This window comes from Gracilinanus agilis, chromosome 2, assembly GCF_016433145.1.
Source record: "Gracilinanus agilis isolate LMUSP501 chromosome 2, AgileGrace, whole genome shotgun sequence".
Taxonomy (NCBI): Eukaryota; Metazoa; Chordata; class Mammalia; order Didelphimorphia; family Didelphidae; genus Gracilinanus; species Gracilinanus agilis.
In genome coordinates, this window is record NC_058131.1 from 97951137 (window position 1) to 97974307 (window position 23171).

General features: G+C 37.7%; 1 protein-coding gene across 1 annotated transcript in view; it reads right to left on the minus strand.

Annotated features, from left to right (window-relative positions):
• Positions 1–23171, minus strand: part of FSHR (follicle stimulating hormone receptor) — a 291199-nt gene that overhangs the window by 37874 nt on the left and 230154 nt on the right. The window contains exons 7-9 of the mRNA XM_044659472.1: positions 20990–21067; positions 15500–15568; positions 15314–15388 (exon numbers count right to left, since the gene is read on the minus strand). Of these exons, the coding sequence (XP_044515407.1) occupies positions 15314–15388; positions 15500–15568; positions 20990–21067 (222 nt within the window). The remainder of the gene's footprint in view (positions 1–15313; positions 15389–15499; positions 15569–20989; positions 21068–23171) is intronic.

A 23171-nucleotide genomic window follows, 5' to 3' on the forward strand; every position in this document is an offset into this window, starting at 1 on the left:
TGCAGATGCAGGATGAAAAACAGAGCAAGTGTGAAGAATTAAGAGGGATCTTGTGATGGTGAACCACTATGGTCAATTGCCTGAAATTCTTGGCTGCCTTTTTCATTAGGTTGTTTTCTTTGCCCTGATGCTGCAGCCTTTGACAGGAGGGGACATTTTTTTTTTTTACATACCCTTACCTTCCATCTCAGAATCAATACTATGTATTGGTTCCAAGGCAGAAGAGTGGTAAGGGTAGGCAATGGAGGCTAAGTGACTTGCCCAGGGTCACACAGCTGGGAAGTATCTGAGGACAGATTTGAACCTATGACCTCCCATCTCCAGGCCTGGTTCTTAATCCATTGAGCCACCCAGATGCCCCCAGGAGGGGACATTCTGAAAGCTGTCATGTGTATGTCCTCCTGGGGTACTAGGATCTGTTCATGATCAAGAATCATAATTTCAATATCTGAGAAGCATCTCAACCGACTTGTGCCTAAGAATTCCTTCTAAGACCTCTCCAGCGAGTGGCCACTCAGTCTTCACTTGAATAATATCCAGTCAGGAGGAACTCACTAAGTCCTGAAGTAAGAGGCCATTTCAGTTTTTGGCATTTCTGTGAGGAAGCTGTTTCTTAATTTTACGCCTACATCTGCCTCTCTACATCTCCCCATTGATTGTTCTGTTTCTGGTGCCCAGCCAGAGGAAGTACAGTTATTCTGCTACATCTGATCATGTCACCACCCCCTCCTCAAAATAATAATTTCCCATCGCCTCCAGGAACAAATACAATTTGTGTCCAAGTTTACAGTCAGAACTCCAGGTCTAGCATTCTATTCACCACACTATCTGGCCCATCTCTATCACTAAAGCCCTATCACTTCCCTTACATGGACACTATAATTTTCAGTGCAGCCTAGGAAATTATTTGCTTTCTTAGCTATCATACACTATTGATTGCTAGTAAGAATATGGCCACTAAAACCTCCCCCCCCTCCTCATGAGTATGATCTAGTGTTGCCTCCCCATCCTGCATTTGTGAAGCTGATTTTTATTCTAACCAAAGTGTAGAATTTCTTCATGTTTGTCCTTAATAAGCTTTATCTTTGTTCCAAGTTAGAGAGATCTGTCTTGATACCAATTTTGTCATTCAGTATACAAGCTGTCCCTCCCAGCTTTGTAACATCTTTAAATAGCTCCAAAATTCAGGCAGAGCAAAAACCAAAGAATCATGCAGTGACAATATGAATACCCACAGGTTCATCTAACTGCTGTTTCTTTGAGGCTTCCTATCCTGTCTGTCCTCTTTTCCATTAGGGCATAGAGTTCTCTTTATAGGTTTTAGTGTTTGACAACCTGCTAATCCTAACTGAAGGACATGGATATCTATTTGTTTCAGGCACAAAAGGAGGCACTGAATAACACTGCCCTTGGATTTTGAGGTCTATCTGGCTTTCAGGCCAGCAGCTTCTTGTCCACTGTTTATAGATCTTATTGCCATTCCTGAGTTTGGGTCCAACTCTTCTTGTGAAAGGAGATTTTGAACTTTCATCACCAGAATTTAATTTTAATGGTCCCATTTTTGTTGCTGCAGGCAAATTCTGAGGATTTTGAGCCTTGGACGTGAATTTGAGACATCTAAGTAATAAAAGACACATTTAATAAATTGTAGCTTGTTTCGGCTTTAATCTCTGGGTTTGTTATTTCCATTTCTTGAATTAAGCCTGGAGCTTTTCTTCTTTAAAATACCCATGAATGTTTCTGCCACCCTGACCTTTTCTGTTATGAAGTTTGAAGTTGTATAGCAATTAACTCTTAATAGACAGAGGGTGTTTAAAGCAAACTTTGCACATTATTACAAATGTAACTCCAATTTTTGATATTTACATTCCAAAAGACTAAAAGAAATTAAAACATAACAGAAAAACAGAAACCCCACATTTTTAAAAGGTTGGTAACCAGTAAGAATGGGTACTCCTATGAATAACCACTCTGAGAGAATGAATGGAAAATCATGTATTAAAACCTGTACTACATGCAAAACATTGTATTAATCATTAGAAAAACAAATAGAAAATAAGGATAGTTCTTGACCCCAAGGAGCTCACATTCTAATAGGGGATGACACATGTAAAGGAGGTTTCGGCAAAAATCAATCAAATGGAAAAGCTCTGTGATTCTTAGAGTAGAATGACTACACAAATGGTCATTCATCTTCTTTAATATTACTTACCTTTCTAAAATGATGTCCACTTCAGATGTTGAGATATTTGGTAATGTCAATGACTTGGTTGTAAGGATATTATTTGCTGGGTCTTCAGTAGCTATGGATGCTGAAGAGGTAGGGCTATACTATTGGTGGAGGTAGTTGTCAGGATGCATTTCCAAGAGGATTTTTCCCTTGGATGATGGTTGCAGAACTCAGCCATGAAGCAGGGCTGGTGACTAGAGGATGCTGTCATTCTTGGGAATCTAAGGTTCAGAGTAGCATTAGAGGGTTGTTTAACATTCCATTCAACATTCTTGGACCACACTGCTTTCTGTTTTCCTCTCAGGATACCTTGCTACTTCAGTTAGGCTGATTTATCTGTCTTCTAAGCATTTGGTATTGATCTTGGCAAGGATATAAACCCCTTTCTTCAGAGGTTATTACCCATAGATGATGGCAATGAGGGGTTGGACTAGGAGAGCTAGTGATTCTAGAAGAAATTACTATTTTGCTGGCTTTCAAGATTGAAGTACTGGGCTGTCTCTACCAAGGTCTAAATATAAGTAGTAATCAAGGTGGTAACAGTGGTTGGAAACACTTAGTGTAGGGCACCTCTGGTCTCTCCTTCAGAGTACCTTTTTGCTTTAGCAATACTATCTTGCTTACCACATTGGTAGAAGGTCGACTAAGTTGGCAACCCAAGGACCTTCTATTCTAGAATCCAGTGATTCAATCAAGTATGGCAATTATGAATACCTACTTCCATGAATCATCTGAGAAAACAATACTGTACTTTTCCATTACTACCAAATGACCAGGTAGGTGGGAATTGTCCTTGCCTTTTTATTTCTATATTCATTTACCATTACTGCAACTGAGAAGGTAGAGTTCCAATGCTGACCTTTTCTGAGAGGGAGTTTGGAGGTCTAATTAACCTAGAATATACTGCAAAATTTGAGAGCAACTTCTCCTTTGCTATAGGGCAAAGTACCGTCTGAAACAAATGAGAACACCTCAGAATTATCTAGTACAAAGATGCCAGGTCTCTTTCCCTTAGTATGTCATATACAACAAGAAGTTAGCAAGTTGCTTCTCATCAAGATTCCATCTAGGACTAGTACTGGAAAGTTCTTGATTTTACTTTTCCCAATTTTTTGATTAAGGTTTATGGAAGTCTATGTCTTTCCAGAAAGTAACTCCACATTTGGCTACTCTCTCTGATGCTGGTTGTCCCTTCTCTTATGTCCCCTGAACCAATGGGCCCAGAGGGATAATTGGCATACTCTTGACTCTCTACCTCTACATTCAAACTTTCTTTCTGCCATCATCATTACTTAGCAACCTCTTCTTCTTTGAGGTTCATTCTACCAGTTGATGTCATCTAGTCCAGATCCTTGTTGGGCATCTACTGGCTTACAGGTGTTTTGCCCTCTTTTCCCAGCAAATTTACTGTTATGATCATAGTTTTCTTTTTATCTCAATCATGACTCTCATACCTGGGTCAAGATATGTGTTGATGTCCCCCTGAGCATATTGTTTTCTCATAAACTCATATGACCTAGAACTTCACTTGATTTACCTTTGCTACCTAAAAGGTTGACCATACTTTAAATCTCAGCACTGTCCACAATGATGCTTCCTCCATGATTTTGAAACCCTTTTTCATTGGACTTTTGTGCCTCTTTTTCCACTTGATCAATGTTGCTTTTTAAGCTATTTTCTTTTTGCATTACTTTTATTACCCTTGCATTTTTCTTCTATCTCTCTTATTTGATTTTTTGAATTCCTTTTTAGGTTCTTCCAGTGCTTGAGACCAATTTCCGTTTTACTATGAAGCATTACATGTGGTTATTTGTATCTCACTGTTCCCTACAGAATCTGTGCCTTGCTCTTTGTCTCCAAAGAAATTTTCTATGGTTAGGTATTTATTTTGCTGTTTACTCATTTCCCCCAGTCTTTCTTTGCTTGTGGCCTGGGAGTTCTGAAAACTGCTGATTTTGTCTCCTCTGCTGATGACTTGCAGGATTCAGAACTTTGCGTTGCTTTGCTCTGGGCTAGGGACTTCACTGTATGCTTGAAAGGGCCAAGGGCTACAGACTTCAGGGCCTCACTGTAGACTGGTGCCAGGGCTTGGGACTTCAAAGGATGGGTGTGGGATACTCTGTTGTTGTCTTGGAGGGTCCTGGCATCCTGAAGTTGACCCATGCCCAGGCAAGGAATCTGGCACAGTAGGGGTGGTTGGGCCACACTCCTCTGTGTGCAGTTTTACTTCTGGTTCCCACTTTATCCCATGAAAATAGACTCACTCTATTTACCTTTCAAGTTATTTTCCTCAGGAGAGTCCCCTCACTCAATCTTGATAGATCTCTGACTTCAGTCATTTTCAGTCAATCAGTCAGGTTGGTTTGAGATGATTATCAGAGTGGTTTAAGCTTTCATTGTCACTAAGCTGTCATCTTGGTTCTGCCCCTTCCTCCATTATTTTGAACTTAGAAATTCTACTTTTTTATCACTATCTCCCTTCAGCTTATGGTATCTTCAAAAGGGTGCTACATTTAGAGACTGAAAACCTAGGTTTCAATATCAGCCTTGCTTTTTGCTAGCTTTGTGACACTGGGCAAGTCATATATTCTCCCTGAGTCTCAGTTCATTCATTCATTCATTCATTCATTCATTCATTCATTCATTCATGTGTTTGTTTGTTTATTTATTTATTTATTTGTTTATTTAAAAACCCTTACCTTCCATCTTGGAGTCAATATTGTGTATTGGCTCCAAGGCAGAAGAATGGTAAGGACTAGGCAATGGGGGTTAAGTGACTTGCCCAGGGTCACATAGCTGGGAAGTGTCTGAAGCCAGATTTGAACCTAGGACCTCCCATCTCTAGGCCTGGCTCTCAGTCCACTGAGCTACCCAGTCTCAGTTTATTTAAATGAAGCATTATGGGTTTGGTCTAGATGGTCCCATGAATCCCTTTCAGTCCTAAGTTTATGATTCTATCAATATAATCCTATGATCTATACACATTTCCTTCTCACTCTATTTAAACTTATTATTTGTTCCTGCCACATCTTCCAGTAATGGTATCTAGGGATGGAAGTGTCCTTAGAATGCATCTAAATATTTTGCAGATGAGGAAACTGTTAAAAGAGTTACTTTCCCAAGATTATGTAGGTCGTAAATAGAGGAGATATTTGAACCCAATCCTATGACTCCATGTATAACATTCTCTGCTGAATCAGGCTGCCAAATTTCTCTCTGTTCCGCCCGACTGTTACCAATGTCTGGACTCACTTTCCTTTCTTTATGGTCTTAATTCTGTACTTGGCCAGTTCCACTACACATTGTCTCCTACCCTTGATCCCTTTACTATCTTGTCCTACTGCCAGCTGTTTGCAATCTGCCAGTCTTCAAGTCTAGATTACCCTTACCATCTGCCTTCTCTAATCATTTTTCTAAGCTGCTAAATACTTCTGTAGGGCCCCATCATGCTGACTGGACCCCTGACTACTACACCAAAATGCATTTATTTTTCTTTTATTGACTTTCTATTCCATTGTCCTGTTATTTTTCCAAATCTTCCTTTCTCTTTTCAAAGTCCCCATTGCCTTTTCTCCACCCATTCTATTCATCAGATACAGTTGTCTTCCATTTTACTCAGGGTGGTGTATGGGTGTTCAAGGATGACTTGCTGAGTTCTTTTCAGTGCTGCTCATTCACCTTTGGGGTCCATCTTTCACTCAACTCTCTCCTATGACTCCAAGAAACTATAGAATGGATGATGGGTTATGGTCACAGCCTGGTAAAACTATATTGGCAGGGAGGCTAAACCAGCTCAAAGAGCCACAAACCTGTCAGTGAGTTAGGTGGGCTGTCTACCCCAAGCATATAAAGACCCCTGGCATAATGGGAAGATAAGAACAGTTTGTTCCAGTGGCCATAAATGTAGCTGATGCAGGCACAGAGGAGACTTAGAGCTTAATCAGACATAGAAGATGCCATTGCTTATCTACTGCAGTCCAGGCCATTGCCAGTCATCCTAATTTTTCTTTTGCCACTCAGTGACTCAAAGAGAGAATATGACTGACACACTTTGCAGTTCTGTCCCACTGAAATCTAATTCATGCACAAATCAAGACATCTTTTGCTCATCTTCAAAACAGAGGACAACGTCAGACAACAAAGGCCATCTATAGTGAGCTCCATTTACTCCTCCACTGTATACCTCAAAGCCTCTCTAAATATTTTTTTCTTTCCTTCCTATTTTACTCTTATTGGTGAAGAATGTGTCTCTTCTAATTACTAATACCACCTCTTCTACTTTTGCCTTCAATCTCCTCTTCTCCCATCTTCTCCATCTTCTCCACTTGCTTGATGCATTGATCAGTCATTCTGCCCCTCATCTTCAATACACTTCTACTACCTGGCTCTTTCCTTGCTGTGTTCAAACTTATTTAGGTTTATCTCATCCTTAAAAAATATCCTCAATTGATTCTGGCATCTTTTTAAGTAATTTCCCTATATTTTGTTTCCCTTTCATTTTGTATGTATTTGAATTTATTTACATTATATTCATGTTATATCTGTTGATATATGTACTTGATCTTTCTCCTCATTAGAATATAAACTTGTGATTAGGGATTGTCTCATTCCTTATACTTTTAACACTGGTGCTGAGCATTGTGTTTGGTACTAAATAATAACAAAAATAATAATATATATTATTTATTATGTAACAGATGCTGGACTAAGAACATTATAATTATTATTTCATTTGATTCTTATAACAACCCTATATTGTAGATGCTATTATCACCCTCATTTTACAGCTGAATAAACTGAGGCAATAGAGCATATTTGACTGCTTGGGTGGATTGCAATCCTTCTCCTGCTCTTTTATAGTGGGTATTCCTCAGGGACATCTTGGGACCTCTATTTTCAAAATATATACTCTTGTATATTTCATTAGGTCATATCCGTTCAAGTGTCATTCCATTTTGGATGACTTTCAAATCTATATATTCAGCTTTAATATCTCTCCCAAATTCTAGTCATGACCCTATTATATCTCTTTCTGAATATTCCATAGACATCCATCCTGAGTTCAGTACCTCCAGAATGGAACTCATTTTCCCCTCCAACCTCAAATTTGTCATGCCTTCAAGACTCCCTATTTCTATTGAGTGCACTTTTAACTCAATCACCTGTCATCTCTCGTATATCTTCCATATCCAATTAGGTGTTAGGAAACTTTTAGTAAATTCTTATGTCTGTCTACTTCTCCCCTATCACCCAGTCACCGACTAAGTTCAAGTTCTCATTACTGCTATCTCAGACTCACATAATAGATTTTTTTTATTATTCTCATTGCTTCTAGTCTCTCCCTTCTCTCATTTTTTCATACAACTAGGTGCCCCAATGAACAGAGTGTTATCCCTGGCATCAGGAAGACTGAGTTCAAGTTTGGTCTCAGAGACTTATTAGCTGTGTGCCTCTGGGTAAGTAACTTAATCACTAAATGCCTGTTTCTTTAATTGTAAAACGTACTAATAATATGAATTACTTTGCAGAGTTTTTGTAAAGACTGAAGATCAAATGAAATGATATATGCAAAATGCCTAACACAGTTCTGGGCACATAGTAGGTGCTTAATAAATACTTGTCTTGCCCCCATCTCCATCTTCCTAAGGCACAGATCTGACCATATTACTCCCCTGTCCAATAATGTTCAGTGGTTCTCCATTCTCTGCAGGATAAACCATAAACTTCTTGGCATGGAATTTTTATATTACTCTCAACCCAAGCCCCAATTAAGCTTCTATGTAACCCTTTTTGCTCTTCACAGCAAATCATAACTTTAACCCTATTCTCCCTCTTTATTTTAAACACCTAGTATTTGTAGGCATCCTCCCATCCAAATACTAACCAGGTCTGACCCTGCTTAGCTTTCTAGATCAAAGAGGTCAGTGCAGTGTGACTATAGACTATTCCCTGTCATGAACTTTTATGTTCCAGTCAAATTGGACTGCTCACAATTTTCCATACTTGATATTCCACTTTCACTTCTGTAGTCACACAAACTGTCTCCTAAGCCTATAATTCACTCTTTTCTCATTTTTGTCTTTCAGAATTCTCTATCTTCCTTCAAGACTCAACTCAAATGCAGCAATCTTGATACAGTTGTATTTTCTCTATTCTTCTTTGTACTATACATGTTTGTATACATGTGTATCTCCAGGTAAATTTAAGTTTTTTAAGGGCTGGGGCTGTTTTTTTTCTTTAATGTCATCGAATTAAATATTTACCTTGTATAAAGGAGTTTTACTATAAAATAAATATCATTTTGATTAAAATGAATTGTTTTACAAAAAAATCAAGCCATTCCCCAATTGATAAATGGACAAGGGGCATGGATAGGCAATTTTCAGATAAAGAAATCAAAACTCTCAATAAGCACATGAAAAACTGTTCTAAATATCTTATAATTACAGAAATGCAAATCAAAACAACTCTGAGGTACCACTTCACACCTAGTAGACTGACTAACATGACAGCAAAGGAAAGTATTAACTGTTGGAGAAGATGTGGCAAAATAGGGACAGTAATGCATTGCCGGTGGAATTGTAAATTGATCCAACCATTCTGGATAGTAATTTGGAACTATGCCCAAAGGGCTTTAAAAGACTACCTGCTCTTTGATCCAGTCCCACCACTGCTGGGTTTATATCCAAAAGATATAATAAGGAAAAAGACTTTTACAAAAATATTTATAGCCATGCTCTTTGTGGTGGTAAAAAATTAGAAAATGAGGGGATGCCCTTTGATTGGGGAATGGCTAAACAAATTGTGGTATCTGTTGGTGATGGAATTCTATTGTGCTCAAAGGAATAATAAACTGGAGGAATTCCATGTGAACTGGAATGACCACCAGGAATTGATGTAAAGTGGAAGGAGCAGAACCAAAAGAACCTTATACCCTGATAAGGATACACCATGGCACAATCAAATATAATAGACGTCTCTACTAGCAGCAATGCAATGATCCAGTTCGATTCTGAGGGACTTATGAGAAAGAACACTATTCAAATCCAGAGGAAGAACTGTGGGAGTAGAAACAAAGATGAAAAACAACTTATTGATCATGTGGGTTAATGGGGATATGATTGGGGATGTAGACTTTAGATGATCACCCTAGTGCAAATATCAATAATATGGAAATGGATCTTGATCAATGACACACGTAAAACCCAGTGAAATTGTGCATTGGCTATGGGGGGTGGTGGGAGGAGGGAAGGGAAAGAACATGAATCATGTAACCATGGAAAATTTTTCTTAATAAAAAATAAAATAAAAAATTATTTGTTTTATTTAAGTACTATAAACATGGCTAACCATTTATTTTTACCCCCTCCTTACCCTCCCTATATCACAGAAGGTATCATCCAGGAGAAAAATGTGTTCTAACAACTTAAGGCTTTCATGTTTTCACCTTTCAGTTCACTTTCGAGATGTAACATACACAATATATTCTTCCAGTATGAATTCTGCAGCTGTGTATTAGGTTCTCTTGCTTCTATTCATTTCACTATTTATTATCCTTTGTAGTTCTTTCTAACTTAAATAAAAAATTAGCTTGCTTATGTTTTCTTACGGCACAAGTAGAATTCCATCATACATCATAATTTGTTTGACCATTCCTCATTTGTGAGCATCTCCTCAATTTTCAGTCCTTTGTCACAACAAAGAGTGTTGCTTTAAATATTTTGGAACATATTTCTTTTCATTTTTCCCTGATCTTCTTGGGAAAAAGGGTATGCACAATTTTATAATTCTCTGGGTGTTATTACAAATTGCTCTCCAAAATCAGTATCAGTACACAGCTCCACGAACAGTACATTAGTGTCCCTGTTTCCCACATCCCTTCCAACACTTGTCATTTTGTCTTTTTGTCATTTTAGCTAGTGTGATCAGTGTAAGACATCTCAGAATTGTTTTGCATTTATTTTTTCAGCAGTAATTTAGAGCATTTTCCCATATAACTCTGTATGGCTTTGATTTCTTCATCCAAAAATTGTTTATATCTTTTGTCCATTTATTATTTGGGGGATGGCCCCTATTCTTATAAATTTTATTAAGTTCTCTTTATATTTTAGATATGTGGCATCATTTTTGAGAACCTGTCTATAAATCTCCCACCCCAAATTTTCTGCTTTCCTTTTAATCTTGGCATCAGTTGTTTTATTTGTACAAAGACTTTTCAATTTGATGTACTCTGTTATCCATTTTAATTTCATAATGCTTTCCATCTCTCGTTGACTCATAAATTCATCTCCTTTCCATAAATCAGATAGGTAATATGTCCCATATTCTAACTTATTTATGTTCTCTTATGTCTATATCATGTATACATTTTAATCCTATCTTACTGAATGGTGTAACATATTGGTCTATACATAGGTTCTGCCAAAAAACTACTTTCCATTTGTCCCAACAATTTTTTTACCTCTTAAAATTATATTTAGCTTCGCCAGGTATATTATTCTTGGTTGTAAACTCCAGTTCTTTTGCTTTTCAAAATATTGTGCTTCATGACCTTCATTCTTTTAATATTGTGGCTGCTAATTATTGTGTTATTCTGACTGTAGGTCCATAGTATTTAATTTGTTTTCTTTCTTGTTGCTTGAAATATTTTCTACATAACCTTGGAGCTACAGAACTTAGCAATGATGTTCTTGTGTACTTTGTTTGGATCTCTTTGTGGTTGGTGGTGATTGGTTAATTCTTTCAATGTCTATTTTGCCCTCTAGTTATACACTTTCTAGGTACTTTTCTTTGTTGATTCCTTGGAATATAGTATCTAAATTCTTTTTGTTCATTACTTTATAACAGTGTTATTATTTTTATATTGTGTCTTCATTTTATTTTTTTTAGGTTACTTGTTTTCGTGATATCATTTTCCTTCTATTATTTCATTCTTCTGATTTTGCTTTATTATTTCTTGTTGTCTTGAAAAGTCATTATCTTTCCCTTGTCTAATTTAGTTCTTAATGAATTATTTTATTTTGTGAGTTTCTGGATCTCTTTTTCCATTTGGGTGATTTTTCTTGTTTATTCTTGCATTGCTCATAATTTTTCCTTATTTTCCTTACCCTCTCTCACTTGTTTTTTGAAGTATTTTAAAGCTATTCCAAAAGCTCTTTTTGAGCTCGTGACCATTTATTTTTTTTATTTTTATTTTTTACTGTCTTTGAAGTAGGTGTTGTAATAGCTAAAATTAAATTATGAGGCTGTTAGTAACTTTAGTAGCTTTATTACATCAAAATAGAGATAGTAATGAGGAGAGTTGCCTATTCTACCACCCGGTGTGCCATCTAATGGAATCTAGCTCACCACTGAAAGTGTTCCAATCTCCAGCCAGAAGTCCGCCAGAATCTCTTCAGCAAGAGACACCAGAGCAAGAGAGTCCCTTCAGCAAGAGCCACCAGCACCAGAGCCAGAGAGAAAAATCTGAATTTGAATCTGAATTCGATCATAGAGTCCCTTCAGCAAGAGCCACTAGTGCCAGAGCCAGAGAGAGAGTGTCCTCCACAGACCCTTGGCCTCACCTTTCAGCAGTTTTCTTCACCCACTAGCTCTCCCACATCACATCTCAGGAACCAATAATAGTTCCTTAATTTGTCTGGCACTGCCCAGAGGGGTCAGTACTTTTGGGATCAATTTCCCATCTCATTGGTTTCAACATTCTTTCACTGTGGGCATGCATATCCCTATCCTCCAGGTCCCTGACTGATTAAATTAAAACCAAGGGAGTTGAATTCCCTTCTTACAGTGTTTTTACTTCACTGTCTTCTGAGTTTGAACCCAGGTCTTCTCTGACCCCATAATAGCTATCAATAGTTGGCTTCTTTTTCCTTGCTTACTCATATAAAAATAGTGTTTAAGCCAATGAACTTAATTTTTAGCTTTATTCTAGAGTCCCACATTTCCTATGGCATTGGGAGGTATTTTAGGTTTGAAGATTTTTCATGTTTGTTCTTTTCTGGACCGTATTTAGTTCTTCTAATTTCTAAAATCTGGAGTCAGTTGTAATCCTCCATTCTGCTCAAGCTCCTGTCTGTGCTTGATCTCAGGTGCTCTAAACAGAGTCCCAGAGCAGTTATGCCACTTCAAGCAGAAAGCTCACCTCTTTCTGTGGTAGCAACTAGGGACTTGACTCTACTAGGGTTGACCACCACTGATGGGATCCCAGTCCCTCAGCAACCACACTCACTGGAATATGTTCTTTCTTCACTCTTCCTCTCCTGAGGAAGGTGTCTAGATTGAAAGCCCAGGTCCCAAAAGGCCTTTCTTGGTCATCCAAGAGTCTGAAGGTCCTACCCTCAGGGCCTGGTACCTGTAGATTCTGTAGTATCTGCCATCAACTTCATCTGTGGGCTGGCAGAGATCTCTAGAGTTGAGAATGTAGCTGATCCAGTTGCTCCAAGAGAGTTCTCTATCTGCTGATTCCAGTATTATCCTCTGACACGAAAGCTCCTGGGTTCAACAGATAAGGTGATTCTGGTGAGGCCTTCCCCCAGGGCCTGAAGCTTATTGGTTCTGCATTGTTTGTTCAGGGGTTTTTACTACTGTTAGGACTGAATCTAGGGAAGTCAGAGACCTTCCTCTCTGGTTGTCCTTGGCAGCTCAGCTTCACTTCTGACTGTCTCCCTCCACCCCCTAGCTTTTAGCATTGATTTCTGTGAAGTTAATTTTGATTGTTTGTTGGGAGGGTATTAGGAGGGCAAAAAGCTACATGCCTTACTTAGCTATTTTCCCACACTGTATTCCTTTTACACCCTCAACTCCTTTCTTTTTTCTTTATATCTTTCTCCAGTCCCTAAGTATAGTGTCTTACATGTTATAGCTACTTAAGAAATAGTTGTTGAATTGAATGAATCATTTCACTCACATTAAGTACATATAGATAGCTGATGAGGTGCAATATAATATCCTTCTGGGGAATGGGCACTATATCTCCCTTCTAAAGGGCTGAATCTCTAATATTATCATGGGAGGCTTTATTGTATTTAATGTAGCTTCTTACAGACCCAAGGGGGCTTTCTTTTTTTCTTGATGATGACTACCATGTCCCATACTCTGGTCACAATCCTCTCTCTAACTCTACATTGCTTCTCCCTGTGCCACTTCCCACCTTTAAAATACCAGGAAAGACATTTTCTACCTAATTGTCCTTGTCTTGTTTTCCCTCTTTCTCCTTTTTGTCTTTCTTCTCTTGGATATCTCATTTTAAGTCACATTTCTTTGTGTAAGTTAAAATGTGGCTGAATGTGTGATTGAATTTTTTGCAAAGTCTTCTAACATCCTCCCCTACTACATCCTACTCAGATATCTGCATCTGCTGCTTACTGGGGAAGAAGGTTATAAAATCCCATTAGTACTACTATCAACTCTGATCTGAACTACCCAGAATTAATAAACTGCTCCTTTAATAGGAACAAAATAGGCTGCCCTTTCTTTGAAAGTCATGAAGGATAGGTTCTTGAAGTCTGATTGCCTTGTAAGTGATTTCTAATGGATTAATTGCTTTGTTTATTCTATCTAGTTCAAGGCAGAGGTAGCTCATTTCCACATCAAATACATCCAGCTTCTGTTACATGTTTTAAAATTGAGTACTATAGGGGGCAAGTAGGTGGTTCAGTGGTTTGAGAGCCAGGCCCAGAGATGTCTCCTAACCTAAATTCCAGCACTACATGCTTCTTTTTATTAAATGTGATAAAATTGAATAGTATGGATAAAATATTGTTATAGGAGTTGAGAATATAAAGTGATCATTGAGGATCAAGGTCAATCAGGTAATGAGTCATTTAACAAGCATTTATTAAATACTATGAGCTCAGCATTCAAGGAAGGTTTCATGGAGAAGGTAGAGCTTGAGCAGCTGGTCCTTAAAAGAAGGGTAGCACTTGGAGCAGTGAAGAGGAGAAAAACAAACATTTCATGTGAGAGGCAAACCATGAATAGAAGTGTTGGAGTTGAATGAGATTCCATATGCTGAAATATGGATAAGTATTTGGTTGGAATGTAGAGTTTATATAGGGGAATAAGGGAATGGGTTGGAGAAATAGATAGGTGCCAGTCTGTAGAGGACCTTGAATGACAGGCTAAGGAATTTGGGCTTTTTGATAGGCAATGAGTGTAAAAAAATCAGTGTATTCATGTTTTAGATTATTAGTGGAAATCTGCGGAGTTCCAAAGTTGGTCAGAGTAAGGTATATAGGTGGAGAAAAAGAGTCAGTATCCTTTCTTTGAAGGGTAATTATCTGTAATGATAATAGTCATAGGGAATAACTAGGTGGCTCAGAGGCTAGAGGCAGACCTGAAGATGGAAAGTCCTGGATTCAAATCTGATCTTAGATACTTCCTAGCAGTATGACTCTGGGCAAGTTATTTAACCCCCATTACCTAGCCCTTACCATTACACAGAAGCTAAGAATTTTAAAATACTACTACTACTACTACTACTAGCTAGAATTCATATAGTACTATAATAAACATTATCTAATTAAATAACCTTGGGATTTTCTTGCTGTTTTGTAGATGAGGTAGATAAAGTTTCAATAATTTGCTCTGTTCACATAGCTAGAAGGTATCTGAGGCAGGATTTAAATTTAGTTTTTCTAACTCCAGGTTTAGTCTTTTATCTACCGCATCACTTAGTTTCCAAAGGTAAAAAATATGTGTATACATGTATATCTATATCCATATAAATTATGTACACATATTCCTTTATTTTTATACAACACACATATATTACAATACATGTAATATTATATATACAGTATATCTATCAATACATATATACATCCATGTGCTATTATATATGTATATTCTACATAGGTTTATATACATATTGCATGTGTATATTGTGAATATAAATTATATATCTAAGATTTATAGATATGTATATTACATGAATATACACTGTACTTTAAGACTTGTACTTGTTTTGAGACAGACTCAAAATATTCCCAGAAGCCTTTGCATAGACTTTGTGCTATTTTATGGCCTTTGATGGTGCCCTCCATTTCAGAACTAATGAACAAAGTGGAAAGAGTAACTACTTACAGAATGACTGGTCCATTGGCTCCTTGGAAAATGTCATTAGGTAAGTCTTCCAGGTTACTATTATCACTTAGGTTCCTTCAAAGGGTTGAGCAGATGAAAAAAGGATCAGACTAATACCAGTAAATATCAGTGCCAGCAGAACCATTTCCCTCAAAGTGGTCTGGAAGACCAGGTAAGACTACTCACAGCTCATCCAGTTGGGTTCCATTGAATGCCTGGTTCTGTATCTTTTGAATTCCATTCTTATTCAGCCATCTGCAATAAAGCAAGCATTTAAAAACCAATAATGAGATTCTTCCTATTCACAGGCATTTCAAGTGAGTCAGAGGCTTCAGACTTGGAGGTATCAGGGGCAAGATCAGAGGGCTGTGATTAGAGGCATAAATAAAAAGATACCCTCAGGTGCAGCAGCATCGGGAGAGCAGATGGCATTTATAAAGTGGTGGGCACTGTTGTTCTGGCTCTATTGTATTATACATGCAGAGGATGTGCCTGCCATGTGAGGTGCTGAGAGACATCCTTGTCAGTCCTGTGGTGCTTACACTTCGTAGCCATTGGCTCAGAGCATTGAGATGATGAAAAATTATTTTGCTTCTACTTTCCCTCACTGACTCATTCCTCTCAACCATGATAAAGCTAGGCAACAAGCCTATCTGTGGGGAAAAGGGAGGAATGATTTAATTAAAATGTCAGACAAACTGTAAGTATCAATCCCCCCACTCCACCACAATCTAGCAAAACGCCCCATCCCAGTGACCTATTTATTGGAGGTCTGAGAAAGATTCTGGGTTAAACTGAGAAGAAGTGAAATAAATTTACAGAGTAGGGGGAAGTGAGGGATGGGATTTGGAGGGAGGATGAGAAGAGGTAGGAAGACATTGACTGTGCTAACAAGATGAATCTGAGCCAGGGTGACTAGGGGTGTCTGAGTCATCTCTACCATAGCCCTCTGTTTCTAGACTGATCTGGACATGAACTGGAAAATGTAGGAAATAAAGAGATTAACCTAAAGACTCATTCTTTTACCCACATCTTGTGCCCCTCAATCAGTCATCAATTCCTCTGTATAATCATGCCTTATTAGTTAATAAAGTAAGCTTGTCTGAGGGATGATCTTCAAGAAACATATTCATTTATATTTCTTTTTTTTTTTACCCTTATCTTCTTAGAGTCAATATTGTATATTGGCTCCAAGGCAGAAGAGTGGTAAGGGCTAGGCAATGTGAGTTAAGTGACTTGCCCAGGGTCACACAACTAGGAAGCATCTGAGGCCAGATTTGAACCTAGAACCTCCTATCTCTAGGCTTGGCTTTCAATCCACTGAACTACACAGTTGCCCCCAACACATTCATTTTCAAAGGACTACTTTCTACCTGGTAATCTGAGCAGTTGGAAAGGCTCTCCCCCTTCTGGGTCAATTAAGAGAGTCAGCATATTATGGTGGAAACAATCATGGATTCAGTATGGATGAGACCATACAGGACATCTAGTGCATCCCTCTTATTTTTTTTCCATTTTGCATGCAATGAGAGTCCGGTCCATGGGTGACCCCCATTAGCTTCCTAATATGTCACCTTCATGTGGAAGACTCTTGGGAGCTTTGCCTAAGAAAATTGTGTTGACTGGAGCATGCTTGGGCATCCAATAACTGGTTCCACTTAGTCTAACATGTTGAGAGGAGTCTCGTTCTAATGAATGCATACCTGGAACTGTGGGCTTCAAAAAGGCTTGAGGCAACATTGGCCATCTTTTTCTTTGCTGTTTTCATACTGAGGGGAGAAGATGACACCTTCATTCATAGGGTATAGTAAGACCCATTAAGTAAAATGAAGAGTCATGAGCTTTTCCCCTCCTCAGGTTATATGCTGCCTGCTCTCCTCCCCACCCCCCAAAAGCTAGAACAATTTGGATTTTTCTTGATTCTTTTTTGGTTTAGTATTAGGGAGTAGGGGCTCCAACCTAGGGAGTTTCAAAGACCAGGAATATGAAATTTAGGAATCTAGTAATCTTGGCTGAGTGTTTCAGTCAGCTCTTCACCAATGCTTTCAGAAAAAAAAAAGTAATTATCTGGAATCTAATCCAGAAGAAGATGGCGGACTTTCTTTGGTCATGAACTTGGTAGAATCAGTGCTATGCAGGATTTGAGCTAGGTTTCAGGTCAGTTCTGCTCTACCTCCCAGAGAATGAGGACATGTCAGGGGAAATTATGTCCCTGAAATGTTGGAGAAAGTGATCATATATCTATTCTTTTTTTTTAAACCCTTGTACTTCGGTATATTGTCTCATAGGTGGAAGATTGGTAAGGGTGGGCAATGGGGGTCAAGTGACTTGCCCAGGGTCACACAGCTGGGAAGTGGCTGAGGCCGGGTTTGAACCTAGGACCTCCTGTCTCTAGGCCTGACTCTCACTCCACTGAGCTACCTACCCAGCTGCCCCATATCTATTCTTAATATATCTTGGAAGTAAATATTGCTTCCTAAAAATTATCTGATGTTAAACATTTAAATGGAATTTATGTAGTAGTCACTAGTTGGGGAACACAGCTGTGATGGCTCAAGCCAAAAGTAACATTTCCCCTTCCTTTCAGGATATTAAGGGGTATCAAATAGGCCTTGCCAGGAGAAATAGAGTCAGAGTATACCATTTAACATATAGAAAGGCCTAGGAAGTGAAAAAAGTAGTGCCTACATTTCAAACCCAGGGCTTTTCCATTTTCTGACAGTGCTTCTAACTAAATTGGAATGGGAGGATGGGAGTGAACATCCCTTTTGCTATTTATTGCTTATTAAATATCACTTCCTTTCTAAAGGCTTTAGTTCTCTCCACTGTAAAATCAGGGATTTAGATGAGATCTCGAATGCCTCTTCCTTATGTAAATTATACTGTGGTGTTTAGTGTTCTTGTGTGACAGCAGAAAGAATATTGGATTTCGAGGTAGAGGAACTGAGTTCAAATTCTCATCACTTCTCTTCCCTTGGTCTCAGTTTCTTCATCCGTAAGGTGAAATTTCTTAGATAAAATGGCTTATGAAGGTTCTTCCCAGTTCTAAACTGATTATCTTTTTATCCTAATGAGAAATTTAAGAATGACACATCTAAAAAGAAACTCATTAACTCAGATTTTAAAGGAATCTTTGAACATTTTGAAATTAAATTAATGAATTCATCCATATCACTTATCCCCTCCTAAACGATGGAAAAATTGGTAGCATGGAGTAACTTACTTTCTGAGACATTCTGGCAAATTGGCCAGTTTGCCCCAACCAGATATTCCCTAGAGTGTAAATTAGTCATTAGCTCTTTCAAATCACTAGAGCAGAAAAGTAATAACTTGCCAAAATATAACCCCCTGACCTAGGAGAATTAATGCCTAACTTACTACCAGGGAGCATTTTTATGGTTCAGGAGACTCTGAATTAGTGGCCTACCTACATCAAGTCTTTCTTGCCACATGGCTGCCACTGACCCAGCAATATACCAATATATTTTTTTTTAATTTTTTAACCCTTACCTTCCATCTTGAAGTCAATAATGTGTATTGGCTCTGAGGCAGAAGAGTGGTAAGGGTAGGCAATGGGGGTCAAGTGACATACCCAGGGTCACACAGCTGGGAAGTGTCTGAGGCTAGATTCAAATGTAGGACCTCCCATCTCTAGTCCTGGCTCTCAATCCACTGAGCTGCCCAGCTGCCCCCTATATACCAATAGTTTTTAAAAAAATGAGATGTAGCTTTTTAAGGGTGCCTGCCTGCCTCCACCCAAGATGAGATTGCTTTGCAAGGAGAATCTGCCTCATCGTATCTTTTAGGGATGGAGATGATCTGGAAGCAGGCTGAAATAGACCAAATTTGCTAGGAAACTACCCCAGATATTTTTTTTCAAATCCTAAAGACTGTGCTTAGAAGGACTTAAACCTCTCAGCTCAGCACTGCTTGGACTAATATTCATCTTTCCCCATGTGGAGTAAAAAACAACAAAATACCCTCTACTTTCCAGTTCCTGTATTCCATTAGTTTCCTCTTTTCCCTAAGTAGGATGGAAAACAATTGCCATTGTATTTGTGTCTAGGTTGAACTTGCCCAAGGGCTATATCACAATAAAACCATTTTTTACGATGGAAGGATAGAAATTAATTCAGTCCCCTTCAAGGGGATTATAATCTAATAGGAGAGATTGGGTAGGGGCATGAAGAAATGATAACTAAAAATCAAATGTAGTGAGGATAAAGGAGCAGTCTTGTCAATGTGCTTTACTTTGAAGGAAGAGGAGAATACTTTCAATTGGTAGAGATGGGCAGAGTCATACACATACACATACATAGTCATACACAATCCATAGTACCTGAGTTGGTATCGAAGGAAGAAAAGAATTTGAATGGGAAGAATTGAGGAAATTAAGGTTGACAGAATTTAAGTATATTGTCCAGGGTCACACAACTAGTAAATATCTGAAGACAAATTTTAACTCTGGACTTCCTAATTCTAGGACTGGTATGCTATTCTCTGCCTGCTCTTCTGAGGAAAAATAGAGTTTAAGGAACTACAAGTAGCCAAGTCTGGCTGAAAAAAGAGTATAAGAAGAAGACCGAGGGATAAAATGAAGTATTTAAAAAGTTAAGCAAAAGATATCATAGAAGGATTTAAATGTGAAGCTGAGGAGGTTGTATTTATTCTATTCCAGAAGTAATAAAGAGCCTTTTAAGATTTTAGAAGATGTATTCAAACCCGTGTCTTATAAATAGTTATTTGTCAGTTTGGAAGATGGATCAAACAGTGGAAAAACTGGGAAACAGATAGGCCAGTCATGCTGCGGCAATAGTCCACATAAGTTTTACTATGTCTACCCTTGTTTTATTTTATTGTAATTTTTCTAAAAAGTCATTAGAAGTTTGTATTTTAAAAGAGAGCTAGAAAATTGTTTCCTTACTGGTATAATTGCAAACTCCAGGATCTAATGATACGTTTTTAGGCAACCTTATCATTCTTCCAAATATCTTCACTAAGCTCCTAGGTAGCCTTTTCCTTTCATATATTCCAATAACTACAATGGCTGCTTGGGTTGCAGCTGTTCCCTGGCCCCTAAGGATCCATAAGTAGCAGGTTATTTACAAATCTGGCCCGGGTAGAGCAGATTAGAAGGTGGCTTGTTAATAACACCATTGGAAAGACAATACATTTAAAAAATTAGCCCCAAAACATTCAGAAAATGGAGCCAGCTCATTTAAAACATGATTTTTCTACCAAGAGAAGTCTCTTTGATCTCAGCAAGGAGCCCCGACAGTGGCTGGCCTGTATTATTGTGAGGAAATATTGCCCTATCTTCTCAGACCAGCCTTTCTCCCAGTTTTCCAATCTAGACCATGAACATCTTTCCGTGAAATGGCTGTCTTTATGGATGCATGAGTTATTCTGTCTTTGCAACAGATGTTGCATCACAGGAGACCATCATTCAAAGAGCAATTTTAAATACTTGAATTATGCCACAGAATTATAAATTATTAACATGACTTCATGTTGTGATTCTGAAATGTAAAGATGAGAAATGAAGAAGCTGCATAGAGCAAGAAAATAATTTCAGTGGCTGAATGCCAAAGTTACAAGTCAGAAAGATGCATTTTTTATTGGGAAGAGACTGTGGTATTAAAATACATATGATATATTTGTTTCAAAAAAACTTACAGGATCACACTTTCAGAACTTAGTCCTGCAAACGAATTTTTTTCAATCATTTGGATATTGATGTTATCTTGAATATCTCTAAAAAAGAAAAAAATTCATATATTTTTGGCTGTAGAGGTTCTTTACCTTTCTCATGTTAGTTTGGTAAACAAGGTTTTGGTCTGAGGTCAAGCTCATTTTTTAATCACCTGGCTGCAGTAAAGAAGGATGAACTGAACATTTGCAAATGACAGCCTGCAATTTATCTGCAGGGTCACTTCTTCCCATACATGGACTTGCAGAGACCTCACATCGCTGCCATTTGAGGATTTTCTCGGCTAATTCCCCCGTGTTAAAGATCTTTCTAGCAAAGGAAGGTTTATCATTGCCATCTCCACAGCTGGTCTCTGTGCAGTTTGGCAAATATGCCCATGCATCCTGCCATCTGGCAGCATTGGTCCTTTAAGAAGCAAGAAGAGGAGACTGCTTTTTAAAAAAGACCCTTTCCAGGGAACAGACTAATCCTGGCAAATCGTGGGCCATTTAGTTGCTAGTTCTTGGCTTTTTTTTGACACAGTGATCCTGTTGTAGCTGTTCTGCTCTGGTCTCTAACACTGACCTTGACACAATCCTCACCATGATACTCTAATTTTTGAGACTCCTCTATTTACAACTTCCTATTAATATTTTGTGTAGATTTTGACCACCAATCACACTGATTCTTTCTGTGCCTTTAATATTCATCTTCTGTTTTGTCTCTATTCAACTTTCTTGCAATTGAATCCTTTCCATAATTCACAGAACCATTTCTTATTCTATCTTCTTCTTCTTCTTCTTTTTTTTTTTTGGATAAGCCTGCAGAATAGTTCATTAATTTCTTTTAGCTTGTTTTTCAACTTTTATTATTTATTTTTAATATTCAATTAGAAATTTTTTAGGTTCTGAATTCTCTCCCTCCTGCTCTTCCCTGACCCAGTGAGAATGCAAGGAATGATATAGATCATACATATGAAATTATGCAACACATATTTCCATATTAGCCATTTTGCACCCAAAAGCAAGAAAAAACATGAAAAAATTATACTTCAATATTCACTAATATTACACATTATAGTTCTTCCTCTGGGGATGGACAGAATTTTTTTTATCATAAATCCTTTGGAATTTTCTTGGATCATTATCTTGATCAGAATAACTAAATCATTCACAGTTAATCAGAGTGTAATATTGCCATTACTGCATGATGTTCTCTTTGTTCTGCTCACTTCACTTTGCATGAGTTTATATAAATCCTTACAGATTTTTCTGAAACTGTTCTCCTTGTCATTTCTTAGCAAAATAGTATTCCAACATAATCATATGCTACTACTTGGTTAGCCATTCTCCAATTGGTGGACATTCTCTAAATGTCCAATTCTTTGCCACCCAAAAAGAGTCAATATAATTATTTTTGTACATAAAAGTAATTTTTCTTCTCCTTTTTTTTTTTTTTTTGGGAAATACACCAAGTAGTGGTATTGCTAGGTCAAAATGTATGCTCAATTTTATAGCCCTTTGGGCATAGTTTCAAGTTACTCTCCAGAAATGTTAAATTAATTTATAATTCCACCAGCAGTACATGAGTGTTATTATTTTTCCACATAACTTTCTAAATTTGCCATTTTCCTTTTGTCATACTAACCATTCTGATAGGTGTGAGGTGGCTACAGAGAGCTGATTTAAATTAGTTCTTTCCAATCAATAGTGACTTACAACCTTTTTTATATGAGTAGAGATAGCTTTGATTTCTTCTCAGGAAAAATGCATGTTCATCTATTTTGACAATTTATTAATTGTGGAATGATTCATATTCTCATAAATTTGACTTAGTTCTCTACATATTTGAGAAATGAAGCTTTTGTCAGAGAAATTTGCTGTAAACACCCCACCCTCACCCCTCCAATTTCCTGCTTTCCTTCTAATCTTGGCTTCATTGGTTTTGCCTGTGCAAAGACTTATAATTTAATGTTATCAAAATTATGTATTTTGCTTTTCATAATCTTCCCTATCTCCTGTTTGGTCATAAATTCTTCCCTTAATCATGGATATTACTGATGAAATTTTCCATTCTTCCCTAATTTTCTCACCCTTTATGTCTAAATCATGTACTCATTCATTTTGATGTTATCTTGGTGTATGGTGTGATTTGATTTAATAAATTCAT